We start from the raw sequence: 20,454 nt of genomic DNA on the forward strand, positions 1-20,454 counted from the left end.
TGATCCTAGAACTTTCTTTATTAGAAAACTATGGTATGCTTCCCATTCTGTGGGTTATCAGATAACTATTTGAAGATAGCAAAGAATTCTCTGTCATCTAACAGTCATCCAGATTTTTGCAATGTAGACCCAGTAGTTCTATACTTTTTAGAGCAGAGGTGTCAAACTGCCGGCCCACGGGCCGGTTGCATCATGCAGAGGCTGCGCTCACCCCAGCTCCAGCAATGCAAAAAAGTCATGATACGTCATGACATGTCATGTGACAAGGGGAGTTTGACACCAGTATTTTAGAGTATTTCCCTCACTGCAATCAGGATGGTGAAATCAAGAACCTAACCAGGTTGAAGCCATTATATTAAGAACAAAGCACAGTGGGTCAGCTTACAGGATATTTAAAGCACTGGTGGCCTGCATTCACAATATCTGAACAGATAAACTACTCATAACAAATTAAGGGCTTTGGGGAGCTTGCTCAACTGCTCATGAATAAAGGAATTGCCTTTTGGCAAGTACAATTTTAAACAGCTTAATTATCTTTTGCCAAATAAAGCTATTAATATAGGTTAGGGATAGGCAACAGGGTATTTATTCATAAGGAAAATGTGATAAAAATTCCTCTCTTATTGTCCACAAGTATCTTAAAACTCAGACATATAAGGTACAGAGGTGATAATATCTTAGGTTGCATTCAGAGGCTGACTGTGGGTCAATATAGCTCTTGGATTAGATGAATTATATGGACAAATTTAGGTCTACCCATGGCTACCCAAGCAGCTGCAATTTGAACAAGTTTAAGCTACTACATATGCTTCAAGGCAACCTCAGACTGGGCACTGAGCCAGGAAAGGATTAACGGTTACACCAAATGGATAAAAGCTGTCCTAATCATGATTTCCAAATGGATAAAAGCTGTCCTAATCAAGCAGGAGCAACCCAAAATTTCAAATCAGGTGTGATACAGGGAAGTGTAATTCCATTCAGCGATACCATTGAAACTCAATTCACAGCCATTCCAACTTACTGCAATAGTAAAATATTCTTTTCTTTAAAATAAATGACTAAATAGGCAGCTGACATGGCTTTGAATTCCATGAAGAACATGGAGACATGCTTAAAAAATTAAAAAGATAGATTACTGCAACAAAATAGTTTGTTTGGAAGTCTGTCTGCTTGCCCAGGGAAAAAAACCCAAATGGTTATATGACTATACTACACCCTGTGATGACAGGGAGTGATCTCAATCTGCCTTCTGGTAAATATGTCTTTTTACCAGATACCCCAAATATAACAACCATTTTATGGATGCAAAAGTAACTCACCTGGTCACAGCTATTTTGTGACACACTCTTTAAATTCTAAATATATCTATTTAGTCTGAGTTTGCTTGTCCTTGTTGTACAGAATGAACAAATATCCTATTCCTATATTGCCTCAGTTTTATTGTGTTACATTGCCTCTGTTCTGAGATAACAACCAAATATTTCATTATATTTGAGTGTATGTTTTCACCCAGTATCATCTGTAAAGGAGCTTTAGGCTATAAGATAATCGTGTCTAGGAACAGAAAAGCCTGAGGGCATCTAATAAGAGCAGGATACTATATCGGGTTAGAAAATATACTGAGCTACTGAGATGTGCATTAAAATTATCAGAGCACAAACCCCTGTTTAATACAATTTTAGTACAACTAAAGATTGATTAATGTTTTAGCACAATTACAAGAAGACATGATTTAACAATAGTGAATGCCTCTCCTTGACATTCAATTGATACATAGATTCAGGTATCTGGAAAAGGAAAATTCAATGTGGCTGAACAGTACCTAGAACAGACCAACATATAAACCAGGGGTGTCAAACTGCCGGCCCGCGGGCCAGTTTCATCATACCCAAGCTGCGCCCACCCCATTGCCAGCAATGCGAAAAGAGTTGCGATACATTGTGACACATCACGTGACATGGCAAGTTTGACACCCATGATCTAAACAAAGATGTCAACTCAATTTAAATTTCTTCTTTGCAATTTTAAATGAATACCAATATCAATACTATCTTCAATTGCGAGAATTCAGCTGCTGGTTTCATTTGGTATTGCACCCTTACACACTAAATTTCATTTGTTATTAAACACAGTGAAATAAATGAAGATGCCTCAGCTTTCTCTTAGCCAGTACTGAGAATTTATACAGCTGAGTACAGTGTATGGTTCCATGTGTTGTCTGAAATCAGACAGTCTGGGTAATTAAATCATAATTGAGAAAATAATCTGTTAAGTATACTGTGCAGTACATCAATCATTTTGCTGGTAATTTGTTTCCATGTAGATTTAACGGGGTGAAAGAATATATATGATTGATGTCTGCTAATCTTAATGAAAGAATGAATAATTCTATTTGCTGGAGACAGGATTATCCCTAAAGATTTTTTTAAAAAATCATGATGGTGTCTACAAGCATACAATCAAATCCACTTCCCTATTCAATGTGTGTAACAACTCACATTAAAAAGGAGCAGAATTTGAGATATATACTGGGTTCTTTAAATGTATGCAAGGCTTAAGGCAACCATATTAAGTCTTAGATGTCCCAGTGGAATGCAGAGTCTAAAATTTGGGCCCTATGTTACTCTGAGGGCTTTGAGTGCCACAAAATGGATGATGACACTGTGCTCTTACACCCTTATTCTAACTACACAACATAATTCAACATAATTACTTAATTTATTCTAGTTGGTAGAAAACCAGCTGAGGGTTGGTGGTAGGATTCAACACAGTAACATCACTCACTAAGAGCAGAATTGGATAAGACATCTCCATTTTCTAGAGGGGGGCAGTCAGGACTCTAAGAATGGACTAGGGATGGAAATAATGAAATTGGTGGCAACACAACAAAGCATGCTGCCATGATAGGTCCTTTGAAGCACAAGCCCTGGCAATGTAGCAGTATTTGTTATAGCCAGGTCCTATAAAATTGCTTAGGATACAACTGAAAGAATTTAAGTGCAAGGCATTTATATTTACTTTAGAAAGAGAATAACTTTTATGAGGTTTAAATATACTCAAAGTGATAACACAGCAGAAAATAATATTAATATTGCTTATATCAATCAAATAACATAACTGCAGAAATTTTCTATTAGCGTTCAAAGCACTTTCCCTTCCACCCTCCCTTTCCATATTTCTGAAAATGTCAAGATTTATATATAATGCTCAGCACTGACTTGTTGGTTGACTGTTCTCAGAAATATTAATAGCTATCTTTTTAGTGCCTAGCTTTTATAGCTTGTACTTGTATTATTAGTATAAATAAATCAAAAAACCTGAAAAGCTGCTAAACAAACCCTTTAGCACAGTGGCCTCCAACCTTTTGGGCACCAGGGACTGGTTCCTTGGAGAGAGATTATTCTGCAGACCGGAGGGGACATGGTTTCATGTTCTGCCTCCATCCTGCAGATGGGGCTTCGTTTGTTTGTGTGGTCCGGTTTCTGGCATGCTACAGCCTGTTGCTGGTCCATGGATCGGGGTTGGGGACCCTTGCTTTAGCGGCATCAGCAACCCCTCATTTTCTGCTAGTCCTGTGAAAGATCTATAAGTTTGGACAGACTAATCTCTTCTTCAGTTTGCTTCATATTATTCTCAAAAATAAGTGTCTAAATATATCATCTAAGTGAGGAAACTGATAATAGTGAAAAAATATTTGTTTGGGGGTTCCTTTATTTCCGAAATGTATAGAAAAAATTGTTCCAATATTTCAGGGCTAAAATAGAAGTAGATTGACAAAGTCAATGAAAGCAAAAACTGTATTGATAAAAATGTAATGAGTAGAACTTCATAGTTTAATGAGAAGTCTGTGTAAAGATGAACATTAAACATATTTTAATTGTTCTCAATAGCCTTTTCTTCTTCCTTTCCAATCCTGCAGGTTGATAATGTATGGCTTTGTAAAGGCTCTGGTGCATGTCAATCAGCTGAACTCTGGTGATTTTCACTTTACTGACTGTTTATTATTCGGTTCTTTCATGTCTGCTACAGATCCAGGTAATGATATATAAGATTGCATTAGAATTTTGTTCCACTATAATCTTCCATTAGATTGAATAGGAATATTGATCTAGCAATTCTTTGTCATTTTCTAAAGTAAATATATGCTAAGCTAATCAGGGATTTAGTTAAATCAATTCCCATTTTTCAGTTGGTACCTCCTTGACTGTTATTATAAGAAATCAGAAATTGGAAAGTTATACCCATGTTTCAGGATTCCAGTTAATTATATTATTTATTTGAAACAAATCAAGTTGATTTTTATCTCTTCCTGAATATTATTGAACAATAGAATGAACTTCAAAATGCTTTAATACAATTAAATACTACCAGTGGTTACCTTGGTGAAGTAATGGTAATCTGATAATGTAGCAAGATGTTTCCTGATCTAACAACACTGTAAATGGTGTTCTCTGTGTGAGTCATTGATTCCAGTACAAACTTTGAGGCATGTATCTGTATAGAAAGCATTTATCAGGTATGGAAGTCTAGGTTCCATATTTAGTTTGTCCAGCTTCTTCAATAAGGTGTCTGTGTTTATAGAGTTAAATGCTGTGCTAAGATATATGAAATATGTAAACAGCTGTTTACCGTCTTTGGAAATTCAGTAATAGGATGGTATAGAATGAAGTGGTTATCTATTGTGGTGCCCAGGTCTAACCCAACCTGTTCTTCCACTAATATGTTCTCAGTCAGCCAATCTTTTATCTTTCTGAAGAAATGTTTTGCATACATCCTACCCTGATACTCTATCTTAAAGGTCTGTGGTTTTTAGGATATTCCTTGTCTTTTTTTTTTTTTTTTTTTTTGTATATAGAAACTCTGATAGAAAGGTCCCGACCTGCTTGGATATGACCAAGAATTTCTATTTATGTAAACAGCCCTCCCAATAGTGGAACCCATCTTCACTATGTACCTTATAGGGTTTCAGTGACTGAATAATGTATTTGAATTCAATAGTCATCATTCCTGTTTGAAATTGGCAAATAAGTTAGTATAAAAGTCCTCAAGAACTGAAGAAAGGATTGAATTCCTAATAGAAGATGGTTGCCTACTTGTTAGGTAATTGTTGACTATCTGCTGTTTCATGAGCTTGGATATAGTTGTGTTGCAGAATGTGTGCAGTGTCTCTTCTGCCTTTTTCTCATAATGATTAATGATATCCTGGAGCCTTTCTCTATACTTTATATAGGTTGAGGGTTCCAATAGGGCAGCACAGGACTGTTACATTGGAAACTAGAGTGTAGGGGTAAAATAAAATGGGCTGGTACTTAAAACAGATAAAAAGTAAAGTGTTGGAGGAACTCTTTACAGCATTTGTTGTCTGACTGCCATCTTAGCTCCTCTATTTAAAATTTTATGATACTTACTTTATATTCATCTGTTCTGTCATATTTGTAATAGGCAGAAAAATAAATTGTCTATATAAATATTGAGAATGGGCATTGTTAGGGCTGAAAAGGAATAAGGCATTAAAATACACAGCACTTTATGCATGGTGCTTTGTATAAAATGTATGTGAAGAAACAATAGAAGAGTTTTTGATACATTGACCTCACACTTCAATAAACAAAAGAAATTGCTGTTAAGAAATCCAAATAAACCAACGGGGAAAGGTAATGGATCTAAAAGCAGGTGGCTGATGGAAAATTTAACTTTTAGAATTTGTTTTTTCTGTCATAAATCATTTTTCAAAATTGATGGGCTTTACAATATTTCCACTAAATACACCACCTCTTTTTTATATTTTAAAATAAAATAAACAACCAATATCTTTTTTGGGCTCTCATCAGCAGCGTTCACCCATGACTCAGATGTCAAATCTATAGGAAAATGTTGATTCATGGTTCCAACCTAAGCTATGAAGGAATGTACCAGCTGGAAAAAGAGTGGGAAAGAGCGGATCTTGGCAATTGCACTGCAGCTTCCCAGGGAGGACACAACATATTTCAGAAGGAAGCCCAAAATAAGATTGTTCTGAACTATATGGAAGAAGAACCAAAAAGTTCAGGGTAATTGCACTGTTTTCTCCCAGGCTATCATTAGCTATAGACAACCTTCTCAACAACCTTTCCTCCCCTCAAAAGAAGAAGTTGGTAGTTGTCAAAAACAATTGGGTCCAATTTGAGGAGGGGTTGCACAGCCTCTTTCCCTTCCCTCAGAGATACAGATACCATAGCATGGACTCAACTATGGGTCCCATCCTTGGCTGCTTTTAGGATCCAGAAGGATCTAGATCTAGTAAACAACTGGCAGTGCAGAGAACCTTGTCTATTTCCTCTGAAGTTAATTATTCTTCTACCTGCATTCTGTTAGATCAGTGCCTATCTTTAAGAAACATTTTTGGAGTACTAAACTAAAAATACATAGTTTTAACTTTTTGCTCTTTGAAATACAAAGTTTAGGAAAAAAATATTTGCATCTGGAAAGGTTTGCTGAAGCAGAATTGTTTTAAAACCACATGAACCTTCTTACCTTCATTTAGGTGGGTGTTCCAAATACTCTTTTTTTATTTGGTGTTTCTATGGTTACAGCTGTACAGCAGTGGTTTATTCCCTTCTTGCAGTTGTTTTTTTCCAAGTCATATAAAATAGCTGAAAAAAATTGATAAGTTGTAGAGGATGGAGGAAAAAAACAAACAGCGTGATAATTAAGATGCTTACAGTAAGTGAAGAAATCCTTTCTTCAGTTAAGCTTTGAGTGGGATGACTGATTAGCAAAGCCAGGAATCTATAATTATAGTTTGAACTTGTTATTTTTAGTATGCAGGTTTTCAATATGGCTGGTTCAGTTGGGAAGCTTTTTATTCCCATTAGTCATTGAATAGCATGTTGAGCATGACTAATTGTTCTCCCTCTCTCTTTCTCTCTCTCTCTCTCTCCCTCCCTCCCTCCCCTCCCCCTCCCCTCCCCTTCTCTCTCCTGTAGATTAATAAATCAATCCCTCTATAAATTCCATTAATTTCAGTCATCATTAGTATCACAGTTTGGTGCATGGCCATGCTATTCTTTTTCCTTTTTATCTCCTGCTGTACATGACCATTGAAAGTATTGCAAGGAAGCAATAGGAAGCAATTTCCAGGTTTCATCAAAAGAAATCTCTTGCTCCATAGCAGATTTCAGCAACATGGTGCATATAGGACCCTCTGCATCCCTAGACATTTTCATGACCCCAAAAAAGGTACTTGCCTCATCTTACCTTTTTTTAAAAAATGAAGCAAATGAGGAAACCCAGGCAGGGTATATTCAACCCTTCCTTTATTCATTAGCCATCTAACTAAGTCTGTTATGCAGTTATGCCAAATCTACATTCACCCATTATACATATCCCAGATGCCTAAACAGACAAGAGAGTTCATAGTGAGTCTAAAATCCATTAATATGATTGCTTAAGTGCACATTATTCAAAATGTATGCAAAAACAGGATTTGTGTCCGGTACTTAAAATAAATGGTTATAGGTAATCTATAACTTACAACCACAATTAATGACCAAGTGATGTGGTCATTAAACAAAGCTTTACATTACCATACCCAATTAAAACCTTTCTTGCTGTGGTCATTAAGCAAATCACCAGTGTCTTTAAGCAAGACATCACATGATCATGATTTGCAACCTCACTGGCTGGCTTCTAAGAAGCTAAGTCAATGGGAAAGCTGGCAAGGAAGGTTGCCAATCATGATCATGTGATGTCTCACTTAATGACCATGATGACCATGATGATAAAAAGATCATAAAATCAGGTCATACCACTTAACAAATTTTCTTGTTCCAATTGTGGTTGCAATAGAGAACTATTGTACTCTTAAACAAAAGGTAAAGAAACAAAGGTGATAACAAAAGAGAAAAACTTTGTGGGATGATGATTTTGTTAAGTGTACTTAAGAAGGAGATTGCCAGAATTCTGACTGAAAGGACAGAGGAAGTAACAACCACCACAATGTCCTGCAGCTTTATGTGTGTATAACATAGTTTTCATCAGTCACTGAGAAATATAAGAATTGAAAAATATTGTTTATTGTGCATTTGTTCATTTAGAGAATGCATATCAGAAAGTGAGTTATAGAACATTTTGTGTAAATATGAAATTAATATTGGTTGGTGAATGTGACAGAAGTGTTTCCAATAGAAATAAAGCATGTGAAAATAAATGGGATGCTCAGTGAACAGTTCAATACTGAGCAAGGAATATGATAAAGAAGCATGATGACCTCTTGGTTGTTTAATATAATTAGGGTAAATGTATAAGAGATGCTAATGGTGACATTAGAGATGTGTGAATCTGAATGAGTTGCAGCAAATATTGGAATATATGATGCAGTATGGAATATAGAACTAAAAAATAATGTATCCAAGACCAAGGTAGTTATATTGACAGGGAACTGGACGAAGCTGTTGCAAATTACATATAAATAACAAAACTTAGAGTGAGCCATTGAACTTGTATATCTTGGTAGAATGTTCGTTAAAGATGAAAAACAAAGGACAGGGAAATTTTAAGGCATATAAATACTGTTAGAAAGATAGTAGGTAAACAACAATTGTTTGCAAAAATAAAAAGATTTAAAGTGGTATAGTGATTTGTGTTGGTATAAACTAGATTTAGCTACATTTCTTTTTCCTGTCTTATACACTTAATATTGTTTACCTCAAAAAGGCATGATATGTATGGCCTTTAATTCATTTAGTCAAAAGAAATCTGAGCATAACGTATTTTCTTTTTTATTTCTTCTAGTGACAGTCCTAGCTATTTTTCATGAACTTCATGTTGATACAGATCTTTATACTCTCCTTTTTGGAGAAAGTGTCCTTAATGATGCTGTGGCTATAGTTCTCACATAGTAAGTGCAAAATCTCTTTTTTTAAAGTAAGTCAACAATGGATGTTCCTTACTATTTCTGAATTATGTTTTTCTTATACATATAATAAGAGAAATTTCAATTGTTGCTAAATATTACTCATTCACTGTTTGGTGCCTTTAAAGTAATACTTTTATTTTAATTCTTATTATCTCATTAAACTTTTATCTAAGACAAATGAAGCTGCACTGATTCATTAGTGGCTGTGCACTGAGATTTCCATGGAGTACTTACAAAATAGGAGGCATTGTTTTATTTTAAATCACAAGTAGGTGCACACTGATATGCCTTAAGACCCATTAAACTACTTGTGAAATCCGCTGATGAAATCTACTTCACCATGAGAAATTAATGTATCAGAATGAATGAGGCTAAATAAAACATGATTCTTCCTGGCTGAATATTATCTTGTATACTTTAAAGCACATTCACACATTGGTTTAAAAAATTGCCAAACTTTTATACATATTGTAAAATTATACAGTCATTCCTCATAGTCATCATAGTTTACACAGTGGGCAATATGATTTATTGGGCTTTGCTTTAGTGTGTTATCTGTCAATTTTTATTTTGTTTGTGTAGAAGTCATGTATAATTCCAGCCATAGCATGTATCTGTGTATTCTTGCACATGTTTTTTAGAATATTTAAACAATGTGATAACATTGCAACAGAAAATAAAGGTTTCATGTTGACAGTTTTATTTGGGGTATGAATAAATGCTGACTAAAAGGTGATCTCCAGATATCTTGTTCTTATAGAATGTTTTTTCCCTTCTACAGGACAGAGGGAAGGGATGGTAGCTGTGTTAACATAATCACACGCAGATTACACAATTACATACTTGTATTACATTGTATCATGTTTTTACATAAAATTATGAAAGTAAATTATTCACATCATTGTGTAGTGATATCTTACACATATTTTGAAATCATTATAGCTTCTACCAGATAGCTGTGTTTCTATATATAGGGCATGTGAAGTACTGTCTCCCCAGTGGCCAGGTTTTTATTGATAAAAGAGGAACAGAAAGATATGGGATCTCATATTTTTTGTGTTTCCCCTTCATTATAGTTTTTAAAAGAATAGTGAGCAGTACAGTTTGTTATAAATGGCTGGCAATGTGGATTTCAATTCTGGCCTCCTAATAATTCTTTAAACAAAGCAATATGCACTATTTTTCAATGAGTAACTTTGTATGAACTAAATTAAAGTAAGAGAGGATTTCAGATCTTATTCATATCTGACTGTCCCCCTTGGTGTCAAAGCTTCTATGATCAGCGACATCTATCCACAATGAGTAAGTGTGAATCAAGATGGCTTTCAGTCCAGCCTTATGATTCATCTGATGTTTAGCTGTCTCTATATTGTCATCCAAATAATATTACCTTAGTTCAGAAAAGTGATTCCATACATTCTTTTAATATATTATGTTAGAAACAGATGGCATCATATAATGCTACATAAATTTTACTTGGTTTACCATACATTTCCTAGTCTTTTTAGGTGACTATAAGAATATTTTGAAAAAAAATATGAAGTTGACAAAACTGGAAATAGCATTTAAATGTTTCTATAAATATAACTCAGGAATCACATATGCATTCAGATGTCAAACATCTTTACTCTGATGTTTAGATGGCTTCTAACTCAGTAAGCCATCAACATAATTAATATATTTAAACACTTTAAAAGCTCTTGATTTTTAAGAAAGGTCAGAATAAAATGTCATTCTCTAATGCTGTAGTTCAAGGGCCATAAAAAAATAAGACCACTGCAGTAGATTGCACGAAATACTCCTAAGTGTTATTTGAAACTTCCCTAAAAATGATCTGTCGCACATTTAGAATATTTTATATCCTAGTATTCTGTATTATTTTAACAATATTTATCATAAATGCTCAAATTAATACTACTTTTATATTAATACTTTTGCCATGTGTAGTAATCTATGAATTCCTGATTTTATACATAGTATAACAATTCAGATTTTCTGACATACATTTTGCCTCTTCCATTCATAATTAAACCTATATCTTCACATCTGCACACTTGGTTCCATAAGATCAGATCTCCTTCTTTAAGTATTGATACATTCTTTATCGTTATCTTAGTTGCCAAATATACAGCACCTATGTTCTTCTGTTTCATCATCAGGTATTGATTTTCACTGCTGATCATAGTTTAGGTGAATGAAGATTTTTGCTTATTGCTTTTTAATAATACAGAGAAAAGTAAACTAGATTATCAACCTTAACCATAAGTGCAATGCTCCTTTAAGTCAAAGCATACTCATAATATCCTACAGTATGCAAAATAGGGTTTTTAATTTAGAAACTGCCATACAAATTGGAGGTGCAGGCTGGTATATACTCAGGTTTGGGGTTGTTTTGTATTCAATTGTTGTCAGCCTTCTTGAGTCTTATTTTGAGGGAAAAAATAAATCTAATATACAAACAAATAGATGTACAATAGATATTCGTATATCTAATATACAAATAAAAGAAAAATGCATGAAGAAAAATCTGGTAACTGAAGCAACTCATATTTTTGTGTGGCCTGGAACCTAGAATTTGCTTACATTCACATTTTGCATTTTGGTTATATTGTAATCCTATTACAACAATAAGGCTTAACAAAGAAATTCTCTCACAGAAATAGGCAAATTCCTATATAATTTATACTGAACTGAACAATTTGCAATTTTCATAGGTAACTATAGGCAGGGTGATTATATAAATGGTTCTATTTGACATGGAAAAAATTGCCTACATAAGAACCAAAATAGCAAAACTAAGGCTTCTACTGGATTCTAAGATAAATAGATAAATAAAAAGGAAATAATATATGCTGCAAATACAAATTGATTCGGTTTTGCTTTGTCTTGATTTGATGTTAGTCTTGTCTGTAGAGAACTTTAACTATAGGTTTTGTAAAAAAAAATTGAGCTATTTTTATAATGTTAAGCATCGGGCTTTACTAATAACATAATTATTTCAAAAATCATATTCAAATAATGCTCACCTGTACATCCTGTTCATTTTGGAGAGGATTATCCTTCAATATTTAAGTTAATAAGTTGGATGAAAAAGAAGGAAGAAATGTTGATCAGATTTTAAGCTGAGGAAAAATTGGGTATAATAATTAATACTAGAAGACAAATAAAATTCAAAATAATATTGTGAGGTTGAAAAAAGATGAAAGGGGGAATAAATTTAAATTTAAGAAAGAAAAATACATTTTCCCCTGAAGTAATCAACACAATGTCATGGTTTCGATAGATGTAACCCATCAAAAGAATTTCAAGGCAAGATTCTTCCTTAAAGAACATTTTATTCAGGAGACAAAGTATCGGCACTACATAGTTAAACCCAAAAAATAAATTCCCTTCCCCGAGATACAAAGTAACAGAGTGCAATTCCCACCTCCAATAAGCTGTCATAAATCACATTCTCCAATTAGCCTAAAACTAGGGCTTCCTCCTTAGCTCCTCAACCTGCCAAAACATTATCAGTGTGTCCTTGGGTTCCCACAAAGCAGAGTTATTATTATGGCTAGCTGAGCTTGAGCTTTCATCCCAACCCCCCTTACTGCATCTAATTTCTACATACCAAAAAAAGCACATTAAAGAGAAAGAGGAAATGACTGCATTTTCATCAGTTGTCAGCATGGGAACATTCAATGTTAGCAGCATTGACACACCAAATGTATTTCCAAATAGACTTCACATTCTGTGAAATGGTAGCTTTCCTACATTCTGATTCTAACCTAGTGATAAAAAAGTAAATTGTCAAATTAAAGGACCTTGTAGAATTCTTCACAGACATACTCAATAACCTTTATATCAAGTGGGTGCATTTAAATAGCAAAGATTTATATAGAAGCTAAAACTAATCTCCAGCTGCGAATCTGAAATCAGAACGTATTCTTTCAACTTCTTGCCAATCAAATGCCAGTATAAATACTTAAAAGCTAAAATTCAATGGACAGTTTTTTGATGGTGATTACAGCTAGCTTTTCTAAAAAGTATATAGAGTCAGCAGGGAAGTGCTGACTCTATATACTTGCAAATTCAGAAGGAGCCAATTCTAAGAAATAAAATAGTCTGTACTTTTCAAATGGACCTGATTATCAGAGGATTTCCATTGGATAAGTAATTTTTAATTTGTCTTCACTTATCACTTCTTCTGATTTTGTACAAAATCATCCAGGAATCATGTGGTGGCTACCAAACAAACAGTGAGAATAATTCAAATGTTGTGATCCTGCAGGATTCCTTTACTGTGAAACAAATAACATATAAGAATAGGTTTCTAAAACGATGGGCGCTTTTGATTCAATGAGAGCTTAGAACAACAGAATAGGGAGATATGTTTTCCAGTGTTTTCCTTGAAGTACTATATCTATCAGCAACCTCCCTGAAGCTAGAGGGAGGAAAGAGGATGGGTGAAAACTATCTTTCTTCTTATTGTACAGACAAAAGAACAAAATTTTTATTTAATCTAAAAACATCACTGTTTCTTAAGACACAAATGTAAGAACCTCTAATAGCTAACGAAACCAAAATCATTTTTCTTAAAGATAAAACCATTTTATGAAACATTTGATTCCTCATGGAGCAGGGTTTTTTTTAAGAAGACAAAGAAGAATGTTACATTTGTCCCCTCTTATTTCTTTCCATGCTGCTAATCCAATATTTCTTCAGAAAGCTACACCATGGATGGCCTTATTCATACATCCAACATTTTACAATGTTTCTTTCCTCCTTTTTCTTTTGATGGTATTTCTTTAAGTCATGTCCAGTAGATTTATTCTTTCAGAATCTCATTCTGTCACACTTTTCCACCCCCAGAATTCATCACAAATCAAATAGATTGTGTTGATTATATTAAACAAATTGATGGATTGAGAGGGAAGCAAATTTTTTTTCTGATATTATTGTAACTTATTTGCTTTTCCATTTTTAAATTCTTCAAGTAATTTACTTGAAGCAACTTAAAATATTAAAAAATAGTAACATAAATAACAAGTTCTCCTTGCCAGATACACACATACACACGCACACACACACACACACACACACACATGAAACAGATGAAAAACAGAAGGGATTTGGGGATGGACAACAAGGTCAATTGTGCACTGAACTAGTCAAACAATAATCACTGATTGGCATAATCAGTAAATGTCCTGCTGTTTCCCTGTATAGAAACAGATGATACGTAATAACATGCCACGATGGCAACAAATGATATGGACAATGCAATACTAGCCTGAATAATGTTTTTTTGTAGTAAGACAGATTTGTATAATGACAGGGTAGTTACTTAGAAGGGTTCTTATTCTTTCATTACAAGGCAATTCATTTTCCTTGCTCCTTATTCTGGAGACTTTTGTCCCTTATAAACTGAAGAGTAGTAAGCTTTCAAGCAATTATTATTATTTTACATTTTTAAGATATGAGACAAATGATAGATACAGATGTTGATTACACATATAGTTAAGGCTAATCCTACCATGAGCAAGAACATAAAGAGATTCAAACCTAATCATTCATGTACATTATACAAGCTAGGATCATTTTACTGCTTACCTGTATTTAAGTTCAGTGGCTTAAAAGATGTCAGAAAAGGTCTATATTCCGGCAGTTCAAGTCCTACCACCACATGACAGAGTGAGCTCCCATCACTTGCTTCAGCTCCTGCCAATCTAGCAGTTTGAAAGCATATAAATGCAAGTAGATAAATAGGTACCATTTTGGTGGGAGGGAATAGCATTCTGGGTTTTACCATATATTTTGTGCTGCAGCATTATGTCATGCTGGCCACATGATCATGGAAACATCTTCAGACAGTGCTGGCTCAATGACTTAAAGAAACGCAGATTAGCACTGCCCTTAAAATTGGCTACAACTAGCAGAGTAAAACCTTCAAGGATTCCTTTATATATATATTTTATCGTGTTCTTGTATTCAGAACAGCTCATAACAGCTACAGACTGGCTTGTTTGCTCATAATATATCTATTAACAAAAAATAGTACTGCCAACTTGTAAGTTCTAAAATAGTGAATCTTAACAGGAGCATTATGTTAAGAATATGATAACCACAAAAATTTAGGTTAATAAGAAAATAATATATTGCTTCCTTTCTCTGTTAGATAGTCACATAAATGATTAAGAGAATCTTAATATAGCAGTTGAGGAACTCTACATGAACATCTATCACTTCAGGGTCCAGTATCATCAGTATGCAGATCGTAATAGTTATATAGGCTGTCAATTTCTTGACCAAGTGTCTATAAGTCCTACAGGTCTCACTGCCTAAGTATTGGGAGAAGGTGGGATAAACTTATGCTCAATCCTGTTAAGACTGATTGCCTGTGGATATTTCTCTCTCCCTCCTGCCTTCCCAAGATCTGTAGACCATCCATCTTTAGTCTTTGATGGGATTACACTGGTGTAATGGGAGTCATCCTGAATTCATTGCTCCTGTTCCTGCTCAATAAGACCTTTGCTCAGTTTATTTTTTTATTAAATGACACTTGGCATCAAACAATAAAAACACAATACAGTTGTTGAAAAAAACCATTAAAGGGGGGGAAGCATTTAGACCCCCATAAAGATTGTATCTCTAGAATTCCATCTTGGAAAGCCCTCCAGTTACTCACACCTGGGTCATCTTACATTTGGATTATTAGCAATGCATTCTAAATGGGGCTTCCCTTGAAGACCACTCATCCCTGATTCAAAATGCAGCATTCCAAGCAGTGATAAGTCTACTTTGCTATGCCCGTGTGACATTACTGTTCCCCAAATTGCGTTTCTTTGCAGTGACCTTTCATACAATTCAACAGTAATAGTCCCTATTGAAGTGCAATATTAGGGGTGAAGTGCAATGGTGAATAGAATGTGAAGGATGTGTATATATATTGTATGTTTTTATTTGTGGTTTTACTTGTGTGTAGTGTGCACTGTGGACAGCACTTAATTTTGTTGTGAGATACACAATGTCAATAAAAATATTCTACTTTCTATTCTATTCTATTCATGATGTTTTTTGTGGGACATATAACTAGCCATACGTGGCTGTTTTTTTAATGTTCTTTTAAAGAGTATGTCATGTGGATTCATTCTAAGCTGTGGGCAGCCTTTAAGCTAGATAGATAGACAGACAGGCAGATAGACAAATAGACAGACATCCTTTGGTGTGCCTGACTCTTATATAAAATGAAAAGACAGTGGACAAATAGAAATGCTATGAGTATTTAAAAAGATATCAGAACAGTAAAAAAGAAACAATTCTGCCTAATTGTGAGAGCAGTTATGTAATGGAACAAAGGTAGATGGAAAATCTGCAATAAGGGCAATGATCTTGAAAGATTTACAAGAAAAAGCTAGGCAATTACTTAACACAAATATATGAAATGAAAGATATCCTGTGTGATTCCTGATGTACAAGGTATAAAAAATCCATTGAAATCCAACCTGGAATTCAAAAGATTTAACTAGAATCATGGGATCATTTAGTGACTAGATCATCTGGATACATTCAAGATAAGCATGAAGTAGTGCTTTCTAATTTGTTCAAATTGTGATGATGTCCATAAAACTAAATAGCTTCATAGTAGCTAAATAAATTCATGGAGTAAATTCCAAGATTAGAAGCAATGTTTTTCTAATATCAGTTATTGTCCAAGGACAGCAGGCTGTCATCTGTTACCATCATGGCATTTTACGGATTCCCCATAGATATCTGTTTTGCCATTGTGGAAAAAACATGCTGGGCTAATAATTCTTTACTTATTTCTACTGTGTTTTGACAAAGAGAAGGTTATGAAAAAGGCAACAAATGGGATAATGATGACAGGCTTAAAAATATCAGCTAAGTTAAAAGATCAGAATCATTTTTGTCTATGGTTAATGTAGCAGTATGAGCCACATTTTTACTATAATTAAACTTAAGACTTTTGGAACATGTTATTTATTTTTATGAAAATATACAAATATAACAGTCTATAATTTTATATTCAACTTGTGATCTCAACTAAATGAGCATATTTCACTTCCAAATTTGACATTTCAGAAATACTATCAAAAAAATTAATTTATGTATGCTTTCGGAGGGATCAGCCCTTCTACAAAGAGTCAATCAGAAAATATGACCACATAAATTACTGGAATTCTATAATATTGTTATATAATAGAAATGCAGAATTTTGAAATTATATTCTATCTTTTCCCTTCTAGCAGAAGAATTAAAAAATCAAATGGAAGTCTCAAGTTTTTGTCCTGTCCATCTAGGCTAAGTTGAAATTTACATAATTTCTTGAATTCTTTCTTTAAAGCTTTTTCTATATTTTCATATGGGAGAACACATTATTCAGTCAAGTTTAAATCTGTTCTCTAAATTATTATGTAGCCATATTTTGGGGCCATTACTGATAGCTGTGCAATATTCATTTCTAAACTATCATTACACTATAGCTTAATTACTTTAAGCTTTATGGATAGATTCGATTACAACTCAAAATAAAATCTAAATGCAGCCATATGTTGCTGGATTACTTGCTTTTTAAATAAAGATGGATTTCAGTGAGTCCCATCATAGAGGTTGTCCTCAGGGTTCTTTGAAAAATATAATTTAGCTTGAGTCAGCCAGAATGTATACAGTTGTGATGTCCTATTGAATTAAATCAATGCATGGGTCTATCTATTTACTTATTCACACATAGAGGGACAAAAATAAAATTGCAGAATTGAGATTTAGGAATGCTACTTTCTAAGACTTATGGTTTACCTCCAAAAGTCAATTATTTAGCAATGTTTTAGTACCACAAATTATGTTGGCATCAAAGTTTTCTTCTTTTAGAGCTTTCTGCTGAGAGTGCTTCAAAAATCAAGTATAGTTGGCTTTAACTGAGCTTATTTGCAAATAGGAACCCTTTCCCCCCATTTCTTCTCCTGTATTCATGTACTTTTACACTTTGTTTTGCTTCTCCAATAACCTCCCTTTAGAAGTTTTTCTAAAACTAAGATAATTTGATATGTAATTAACTATACTGCACATTAGTCTGGGGCCAGAAGATTGAAGGATTTTATAGTAGTTTAAGTAGCCTTCCTCAGTGAGCCCTTTAATATTAGTTCCTACAATTAATATTCATAAAGGTTTGCTACTCTTTTTGACTGACTGAAGTCTTTATTCATTGTTCTTCCACCAATACCATATATTGTATATGCAGTGTCTGATATGTTGCTGAACACTTCCAAGACCCAAACAGTTAGAGAACATCTATTTAATAGGAGAGAATATATATAACTCAAAGTTGAAGTGTGGAGTCCTTGATGATATTTGAGCTAAGTGGTTTGTCTGAAAATATTTCATTCCCAACTAGATAACATCATAGGGGTAAGTAAGTGTGGGATTTGCTCCCTGTTTATAAACAATACAGATAGTCCTTCGGTTATGATCAAAGTTGGGACTAGAATTAATAGATATTAATTTTTATAATTGCAAATCTATAGAAACAAAAGATAAGTTAACCCAGATTCTCAGGTGCTTTTGAAAAATTATATCAAAGTAAGCATTAATTTAGAAAAAATACTTTCTTTTATTGCTTATATCATGTCATGAACCAGGGTTAACAATGCTGCTTGCAAAATCAGAATCTGTCCAATGAATAGATAATATTGCAGTCAACCTAGTTAGTAGATACTATTAGTTTTATGTCACCTAAGCTTGTTGAATTCTCTGTTAAAATGTGTCCATATTGGTAAGTAAATATTGTGGGATTGAATTCCCAGAAGTACAAAGAAATGTTTCTTTTCCTCTGTCCTAAATCTTCAGCTGCTGATCTCATCAATGATAAACTTTGGTGAAAGAAAAATATTACTTGACCATTTTCTTTAACTGTCTCCTCATCACGTGCATTCCAAATATTTCAGCCTTTCTTTAGAGGGGAGCTGTTTGGGATTCTAAATCATTTTAATTTCTGCAGTTAATGTAATGAAAAGTACTTAGTGATTTGAAAAACTGAATAAAAATATGGCAGAGATATTTGGCATAATATTTCAGAAGGATAATTTGCAAGAGCTGTAAAGCATTCATCCCATTTTAATTTCTGACTTACGGTTTGAATCTGAATATCCACCACAAAGTCTTTGCTATTTTGCTATTATATAGAGGCCAGATCAGGCATCCATTTTTTCATTCATGCTAGAAATAAGAACATAATCTACATTCTTGTGATAGCAGCTGGTTTTTATGTCTTCAATTCAACTCTTTAGAAAAAAATGAATTGCCATGGCAACAGCTGCAACCATATATTATAGAACTGAAGAAGTGGAACTAACATTCATGAAGGCAGGAAGACTGTTAGAATAGCACATCATGCAGACAATGCCAATCATTTTGAATAAAGTAGCTCGGTTTCTTTACTAGGAACAAATGTCTTTTACGATAACTTTACATATGGATAACCAAAGATAGAGTGGTTTAATAACCTTAGGCTCATTTTTTTCTGGTCCGGCACAGCACCATCTTGTCAGTTTGACAAACAAGTTTCAGTGTTGGTTTCTCTATATGTTATATGTGTACACATAGAAAAAGACAAGACAAAGTGAGCAATTCTACATGCAGTTTTGCTATCTTGTTCCTCTTTTCAGGATGCAGAATTCTATTTGCAATTACATCAATCAGCATAATGACAGTTCTTAGTGAGTTGTGACCTGGGGTAGCTTTTTTCCTGTTATGACTATACTAGCTACAAAATAAAATTCTGACTTGTTCCTTGGCATCTTGGGTAACAAAATCCTTTGAAAAATCTCCACTCTGCATGTAAAAGGGAAAGGGTTATAAATGTTTTAGAGTGGAGGCAGGATCAAATGTATCATAATAATAGTAATTAAAAGATTGTATTATACAGATAGAGTTGTTCAGACTATCTCATCCTGTCTTTCTAGCCTCTCCACATTCAGCCATGAGATCAAAACAACATTTATTAATTCATATATGCTTTCATGCTGATCCTAACCCTAATTAAACAAGGATTTTCATTGCTAAGCAAGATGGTTGTTAAGTGAGTCGTACCTTTTGTCACAGTTATTAAGGTTGATGTTAAGTGAATCACACAGGTGTTGAGCAAATCTGGCTTCCCCCATTGACTTTGCTGGTCAGAAACCAACTGGGAAGATTGTAAATGGCCATCACATGACCCCAGGATGCTGCAACTGTTGTAAGCACATGCCAGTTGCCAAGCACCTGAATTTTGATCATGGGGATGCTAGGACAGTCCTAAGTGCAAGGACCAGTTGTAAGTCCTTTTTTGGGTGCCATTGTATATGCAGGGTTTCTGTGTATCTTTTAAAAATATTTGTCTGCACACTCAAAGACCAGATGCCAAGAAAACACATCATGTCCTAAGAATTTATGTCCCTCTATGTTCAGGGCTCAACTAGGCATGGGTATGAAGTTATAGATGTTGGTGAACATTTCTATTTAAAGCCCGCAACAAAAGCGGGCATACAGATGTTTTAAGCAGGATTTTTGCTTCACAAGAG

General features: G+C 34.1%; 1 protein-coding gene across 1 annotated transcript in view; it reads left to right on the top strand.

Moving 5' to 3' along the window:
• The window catches only part of SLC9A9 (solute carrier family 9 member A9), a 235,042-nt gene that overhangs the window by 56,563 nt on the left and 158,025 nt on the right, over positions 1-20,454 (top strand). Inside the window, exons 5-6 of the mRNA XM_039357425.1 lie at positions 3,920-4,035; positions 8,773-8,878. Of these exons, the coding sequence (XP_039213359.1) occupies positions 3,920-4,035; positions 8,773-8,878 (222 nt within the window). The remainder of the gene's footprint in view (positions 1-3,919; positions 4,036-8,772; positions 8,879-20,454) is intronic.

Source organism: Crotalus tigris, unplaced genomic scaffold (genome assembly GCF_016545835.1).
Source record: "Crotalus tigris isolate CLP2741 ecotype Arizona unplaced genomic scaffold, ASM1654583v1 scf7180000018923.2277400, whole genome shotgun sequence".
Classification (NCBI taxonomy): domain Eukaryota; kingdom Metazoa; phylum Chordata; class Lepidosauria; order Squamata; family Viperidae; genus Crotalus; species Crotalus tigris.